Source organism: Olea europaea, chromosome 14 (genome assembly GCF_002742605.1).
Source record: "Olea europaea var. sylvestris chromosome 14, O_europaea_v1, whole genome shotgun sequence".
NCBI lineage: Eukaryota > Viridiplantae > Streptophyta > Magnoliopsida > Lamiales > Oleaceae > Olea > Olea europaea.
In genome coordinates this window covers 12,889,267-12,896,859 of record NC_036250.1, presented here as the reverse complement: position 1 = coordinate 12,896,859, position 7,593 = coordinate 12,889,267, and the positions used below count along the sequence as shown (strand labels likewise).

General features: G+C 32.4%; 1 protein-coding gene across 2 annotated transcripts; it reads right to left on the bottom strand.

Moving 5' to 3' along the window:
- Nucleotides 1–389: 389 nt before the first annotated feature.
- On the bottom strand, nt 390–4,761 carry LOC111409222 (probable prolyl 4-hydroxylase 7). Of its 2 annotated transcripts, none has more exons than XM_023039230.1 (8): nt 4,460–4,761; nt 4,244–4,330; nt 4,028–4,085; nt 3,604–3,708; nt 1,909–1,966; nt 1,651–1,826; nt 1,469–1,529; nt 390–928 (listed from the first exon to the last, which is right to left on the bottom strand). In XM_023039230.1, exons 1-8 carry the CDS (start codon nt 4,546–4,548, stop codon nt 624–626), a joined length of 939 nt encoding a protein of 312 aa, XP_022894998.1. In that variant the 5' UTR covers nt 4,549–4,761; the 3' UTR covers nt 390–623. The 2 variants fall into 2 exon arrangements, with proteins under 2 accessions (XP_022894998.1, XP_022894999.1); XM_023039231.1 differs by having other exon boundaries at nt 4,244–4,352; nt 4,460–4,637.
- Between the last annotated feature and the right edge of the window lie 2,832 nt (nt 4,762–7,593).

Sequence of the window (7,593 nt, the reverse complement as noted above, 5' to 3'; positions counted from 1 at the left end):
TTTTTATTCGCCTTTTTTTTTTTATTCCCCCCCTTTGCAACAAAACCTAATGAGTAATCAAAATTCAAATATAAATCATTTTATAAATACTTTAGAATCTAATACAAAAAATATTTTTTTTAAAATATGCTAAAAAGTAACATATTTGTAGATGGACTGCGTTCATGGGCACGGCACGTATGAAAAACAACAATTTATTGAGGTTATGATTTAAATTAATTCAACAATCTCATTTTAAAAAATAAAAGAAAAAAAATAAATTATTTATAATCATATCTTTAGCATGAACATTTACATGTAGACTGTCTTTTCGTTTCTCTTTATCAAATATGTTATGGCTGGAAATTCTTCACAAATGAATGACAGCAAAACTTGAACACACCACCAGGTTATGGCAAATCCCAAACAATTGATTAATAAGATTGATCAAAATGACAGTTGAGATTACAGTTTTGAAGGGCATAGTTTTTTCATCCATTCCCCATGCCAAGTGTAATGACTCCCTTTTCATTCTTATTCTCTGCTAAACTTCTGGGAGGGTACAAACACAGTTCACTATTATATACACCAATAATAGACAAGTTCTCTCTTACGACGATGTCAATTCCCGAGAAAAAAAGTTACTACGACGAGCACACCTTGCAGCTCTTCCTACAATAACCAACAGCGTCTTCTGAACCCACCATATATAAGGAATTTTTCTTGCATTCGCCCTGAAGAGCCCACGCAGGACAGTTTGGATTTGAGTCGACACAATCTCCATTTGCAGAATTCTTAGGTGTATCAAAAGATCTCACGTGAATCCACTTTGTCGCGGACCACTTCTCGCCTTCAATGACAGGACAGCTCCCATGCAAACTCGAAGGATCAGTGGTTGCATCAGGGTGAAGACTAAAGAACAATAATGCATCACCCTTCCGGGGTTTTACTGTAAAAGAAAAGTGGGAAAAAGGTCATTGTGTGTAATCCAAAAACCTTCTACCAAGAGGTCAAGTCACCTCAATTCATGTTGTAAAACAAAACGATGCTTATTTTTAGCTTCGTGCCTCGTATAATCTCTTAAAAGGAAGTGACATCACCATTCTGACAAGAAACAACTCAAAGAAAGTGCTATTTTCTAAGTGAAAATAATAAGGAACGGCCTAACGGAAACATGGGCAAGGTCTACAATATCAAACGACAATAAAGAGAACACCATTCATCTAGATCAGCAAGACCAAAATGTCAAAGAAATAACAAGTTGTTGAGTATGTTGTGTTTAAAAGTACTCATATTGCCAAACACGATTTTTCAAGTTTGTCTCTTTTTTAAGGACAACCAAACAAGCTCCCAAAGTTCATTATACTTAGTATTTTTTCCGATCCCTTCCTTTGCCTGTGTGCTAAATATTAACAACTTAACATAATCAATGAAGCAAAATGAAGCAAATGGACATCGAACGACATGCCAATCAGTAAAAACATATTACCTGCATAGCCATCTTTAGCACAATTGGACCAGTCACTGCCTTTGGGCTGAGTTTTTGTTGACTATAATACATATCAAAAATAAAGAGAAAAAATAATAAGAAGGAGAACACATTTTTTGGTCTTGAATGCGCAAGGGGATAAAAAGACAAAGACAAGCATAACATTATGAAGTATTAGACACCTCTGAATTGGGGAAGACAGTTTCTCCGCCCTTCTCAATATTCGACAAATACATAAGTACAGTAGCCACCCGATGACCACCGAGTTCTTGATTGGCCTTGTCATGAAAATAATCAAAGTGCGGTTCATACTTCTGTCCATGCTCATAATGCAGTATTTGAATAGATTCCCCATTCTCTACAAGGCAAAAATCATAAACAGAGTAAGAAGTCTTCGTTAAACCAAAGTGAACAAAATTTAATGAACCATTCCTGAATACCAGGAGGGAGGAAAGTCCAGGCAGCAATCCTTGCTTCAATACTCTCAACTACATCATCCTTCAAAGGAAAATTAACATACATTTAGCACATTATAACTTCAGTAAGTTATATTCAATTACAAAACTGTTTATTAAAATGAAGTCCTTCACATTTAACATATATTGTTGTGACAATGGTCTACTACATATAGCAGAAGAGCAAAATTCCCATACAAAAATCAAAGAAACGACAAGTCTACCATATCAAAAGTATGTCAGCACATCAAGTATTGCCATTTAAAGGCAGGGAAGGTAAGAATCAAGGTGAAGGAAACAACACAGGACAACTGTAAAAAAATAATCCAGACATCTTGAAAAGCATATCCAACCAAAAACTGATAATTTATGATTGTAATGCTTGTTGAATTGCAATATTATCCAAGGACACTTGAGTGATGCAGATTTGTAAACTTGGCACATGCAAGAAGGGGAAAGAAGCTCATGCATTGACTCGAGATCATCCATTTTCTTGGACGGATAATCAGGGAAGGAATTATGCAGCAAGGTTGTCAATAGTGTTCCAATACAGCCGATCTTCTGAAGAATAGCTACGAGTTATAAAAATAAGGATGTGAGCCATTGTTTGTGTTGCATCATATTTTTAACACAGACTCACACAGATGTGATCTTACCTTTTAATTTCTTTCAAATATGGTTCATAATAAAGCTATGAACATTAAAGAACCTGCAGCCACTTGTTTATAAGAGGTAAAAAAAAAAAAAAAGGGGCTGATAACAGAAGGCATTACAAGATTTAATTAGATCCGGACAGCTAAACAATTACTCATTCCTAGATTAGATATTAAACGAGTTACGGTCACCGTTTGAAAGAGTATCTCAAAGATGAAGGACATTTTTATTTTTATTTTGTACTTTTGACTTATCACGTGCCATTTAAAATGAGAAAGTCAAATAAGAATCAAAAGATTCTTAATTCATGCCTTGATAAAAGCCATTTCCTACTATATATTCATGAAATAATTATAGTTGATTTGCGGAAGTCTCGGACTTCTGGATGTCAGTATTACTAGTAGGGTAGTTCTACGTTTCTCACAATGCATATCCAAACCCTAAAGCTGACAGGCAATTCTATACAAGACTATCATATGGTGAGAGGAACGAAGATATTACATGTCAATGAAGGTTCCAGCAAAAAGGATACAATTGCACACTTGCCTCATCGTCTAAGTTTGCTTCCCACTGATTCATTGGAAAACGGGTGCATTGCATTACACTCCCATTAATAATTAAATACTTTAAGAATTTCATTGCAAACCTAATTTTGTGATCATTCGACCATAAATGCGACTAAAACTGTTATGAAACATGTCTGTGTTTAGTTAACTACAAATGATGGCAACACAATTACAATGCAAGTGAATTGCATTTTAGATTCTTGGCATCCCCATTCCCCAGTATAACAATCACAGGTTTAAATCAGATTGCAGAGTGCTTTATGTCAAACAAACATAATTAACAGGCAATAACAAGTCTATATCTCCATAAACTAAGTACTTAGAAGCATCCCAATATCCAAATATAGTATAATTCACACACCACCCACATTAAATTATAACCGTTTAAATCTGAAAAAAATTGTAAAAACAGGATTCAAAGTCGATAAAGAAAAATCTTGGAATAGTATTTTTCGCTAACCTGAGCCTTCTTAAGAAACATGCCAGAACTTGTGCGAACTTCACTTTCTATACTCTTTCCAGAATCATTGTCTGCTACCATAGACTTCTCGAGCTTATCCTTAGCCTGCTCATCCAAATTCAATCAGACGGAGAACAAATAAATGAAGTTCATGCCCTTCCTTCCCTTCCTCTAAATTACGAATTAATTAACAACTACATAACTTAATATTAGTCCAATAAAGAAGAAATGTAAAAAGCCCTCTTGCCAGAATGATCCAGCTTATTTCAAATTTTCGTAGAGTTCAATTTCAACCCCCCCCCCCCCCCCCCCAACAAACAACAACAATTTCCCACATTTCCTGTTTTCATTAAATCTAATAAATCACAATCAACAAATTATTTATAATGTGCAGGCATATTGGAAAAGGGAAAAAAGGGCTAACCAGAGTGATAAGATGATCACACTCCTTATCGGTCAAAAATCCCCTGTATATAAAAGCCCTGTAGAACACCATTAAAATCATAACATCATTGATCAAACACAGTGGATTCAACACAACACGCGCGCGCGAGCGCACAAATGTATGCATTTATCTCTACATACAGACACAGAGTAAGGTGAAAGTAAAAAGTGAAAACGAAAAAACAAAAAATAGAACCTTGGACGCCATGAGATTTGGGTGACCCGTGTTGGATCCAACGGAACAGACGAGGTACCCGTGGTCAATTTCAGAACCGACTCTTTTCTGATATAGCCCACAAAAAAAATTTAAAAATAAAAATCAGTCATGATCTGAATTCTTGAATGGACATACGAATATACATACATATACATGTAAATAGGAATTAATGTACAAACAAAAGGAGCAACATACCCTCCAGGGATTTGGACAGCAGCATTAGAAAGATTCGGAAAAAGAAAGAAGAAACACAGAGAAAACCAAAGAAAAACTCGAGGGTCCATCCAAAAATGAATTTGTTTTTACCAAAATCCCTCCGTTTCTTTGGGTGGCAAAGCCCCAAATCTTGCAAGAGAGTGGCTTTAGGTTTTATTTATTAATGAAAAAACAAAACAATCGCGTCAGTCGTCGGAGGTTCTTGGACTCTGTCAATTGTTTTTATTTGCTAGTGGCAAAATTTCGAGGGGTCGCCCACTGGTTTCAAGGGGTGTCATTAAAATTTTGTATCCATTTGTCAGAGTCTTGTCTGGAAATTTCCAAAATGTTTCTTTTTCTTTTCTAGCTTTGATGAGAAAATTTTCAAATTGTTATTTTAAACTAATCAATGTATTTTTCACAAATAATCAATAAAATGTAGGTTTATTGAATTATTTGTCAAAAATTTGTTTTGATGATGCGCTTTTGAATTGAACTTATAAATTAGGCCATTGCAAGTAAACATTTGGGCCTCAAACTCCCGAAGTTTCGGCGTTAAGTAGAGTGGGCTTTTAAATGTAAATAGTGGAAATTACATAATTTCAGATGTTTAAATATTAGAATTCAAAAATAAAAAAAATTGTAAACTCTATAAAATGTAAGCTCTTACAAACTGCACTGGCTATATAAAACGTATTTATATTGTATATATGTTAATTTCAAAATTATTACTTTACATACTACATTTTAAAGTGCGACGACAAAAAATAACTTTTTGCTAGAAAGCATATAAAATTTTCGTTAAAAATAGTTAAGTAGACCAAAATAATCATAATAAAAAAATAAAAATACATCACACCATTTGCATGGCATTATGTAACATTTTACGTACCACTTTTTAAAACTTTTTTATTCTCAAAAATTTTAACTATGATTTCATTTTCATCTAATTAATTTTCTCTCTCACTAATGCGTCGATCAAAGTGGAGTCTTTTCACTGCATCAATTATGTTATTTCTTACACAAACTTATATTTTTGTATTAATTTTATTTTTATACTTTCTCTTCTGTGAAGCTTTCTCGCTGAAAATATTTACTTTCTTAGCAATTTTTTAAGTAGCAAAATTTTAAGTACAAATAAAATTAACATAAAAAATTATTTAACTGATTTTTAAAATTTTAATTCATTTAAAAAATTTATTAATTAGAAGACATAAGTCAAGAATTTTTATTTGCTTACAATATTGGTAAAGTCAAACGCAGCATTTTTTAAAAATTTTTCAATATCTTTTTAACTTAGTAAAATTGATTTTTATTGGTTTAATGTTAGAGTTTAGGAAATGAAAATAATAAATTTTATAATTATCACACATACAAAATATCATCAATTAAAGAAAAAAATGAATATTTAACGAAAAAACAATAATTAGAGAATATGTGATTCGTTATTTCAATTGAGAGTAATTTATCTAATCAATTAATCATAATGCCATTTTTATAAATATTTCAACAAATGGTGCTTTTCGCAATCATAATACAAAATGTAATATGTAATATGTAAATTTATAAAATACGTTGTGCGAATAGTACTTACACTTGTGTGCTTCATATTTTGTAAATTTCCCAAATTTTAAAGAAATGAATAAATATAATAGGTACTTATTAAAGAGTTTGAGAATATAACAAATACCTAGATAAATTAGAAATAATACATGGTGATCTAAATGAACTTCAATAGTAAGATAAAATCTAATATATATTTATATATTATTAGACAAACTAGAATTTTTAACAATACGGGCTACATTACGATAGAAAGCTAGATGACTACTTATAGTGGTGTCATTATGACTTTCGTTGATAGACAACTTTTTTGCTTAGACAATTTACGGATTTCTGCATTATTTTCAGTCCTTATATATATATATATATGAGATAATGAATTGAAGATATCAAAAATTGGAATTAATTTGATTTTCCTCTTTAGATAAAATGAGACAGACGCAAAACCAAATATGAAATTCTCCTCACTTTTTGTTTAGTTACTGGTGAAGGCAATTCTGTAAAAGATTTTTTTTTTTTTTTCTTTTTGTTATAAAGAACTAAAAGCTTATTTGGTCGTGCTTAGAATTTCCTTAAAGGACTTTTCTTTACCATCAATGTTGTTGAGCCATCAATAAAGAGGTAAGAAGGTGTAAATAGATGTTCTGCCTTCGTCAGCAAGTGAATAGAGATGACAAATAATTGAACATAATTTTGACTAAAAAATAAATAAATTAAATGTTTCATTATCATTTGTGTGTGTGTGTGTGTGTGTGTGTAAAGACTCGGTTGTATTCCTTCAGCAAGGGAAAAAAGGTAATGTGGCTATCAGTAGAATAACCCACTAATACCTGCATTATTTGTGATATACAAAATGTTCAAGGAAAGTGATATTTTGAGCTTGTTTGAATGCTCAACATGAAATCCTGTTTACTTGTTGGGAAATCCTATATGTCATGTTTTGTGCAATAATAGTAATGAACAATATGGAATCAAGAAAGAAAGACAAAACAATATTTACATTGTTCAACAGTAGGCCTACGTCCATGGAAGCAAAGAAACTATGATTTTATCATATGTAAATAATAGGGTTACATCATATATAATACCTAATCCTAACCCGTTCAAGATTTCGAGAATCTATCCTGCTTAGTTTCATTTTGTTCAGTGCGATATGCTACCCTCATTCCAATCCGCTACACTCTGACATCGCCCTATTTGTTTCAGCAAACACGTGTTTTACTCTATATGAATCACATATTACGACACTATGCATTGACAAGTGACTCAAGTAACAACTTATGCACAACTATTTTAATATTTTCTTATCTTCAGATTTCTTGGATATTGCACTGAATTTTGAATTTGAGAGGGGTGAAACTAATTTCAAAAGCAATATCGTAGCGTGCTTTAACTTATTTCTTTCTATGCCCAATTAGTTGTAGAATTTCTCCAGTAATGCATATGCTAATATTGGTAAATCTTCCCTTCAGAGCTAACAGTCACACGCTTAAAGAACTCCCCTACCCATGTGGCATGGTGAGATTGCTTATTGCAAGTTTATTGCTATATTCTCAGAAGTGCACTAACGA

Bases quoted from the DNA above. Each gene is read 5' to 3' on its own strand.
- LOC111409222 (XM_023039230.1), bottom strand. From the start codon at position 4,548: ATGGACCCTCGAGTTTTTCTTTGGTTTTCTCTGTGTTTCTTCTTTCTT. The intron at 4,086-4,243 runs GTTCTATTTTTT...GGTGTTCTACAG, and splicing joins CAAATCTCATGGCGTCCAAG to GGCTTTTATATACAGGGGAT. The intron at 1,967-3,603 runs GTTAGCGAAAAA...TTTCCTTTGAAG, and splicing joins TGTTTCTTAAGAAGGCTCAG to GATGATGTAGTTGAGAGTAT.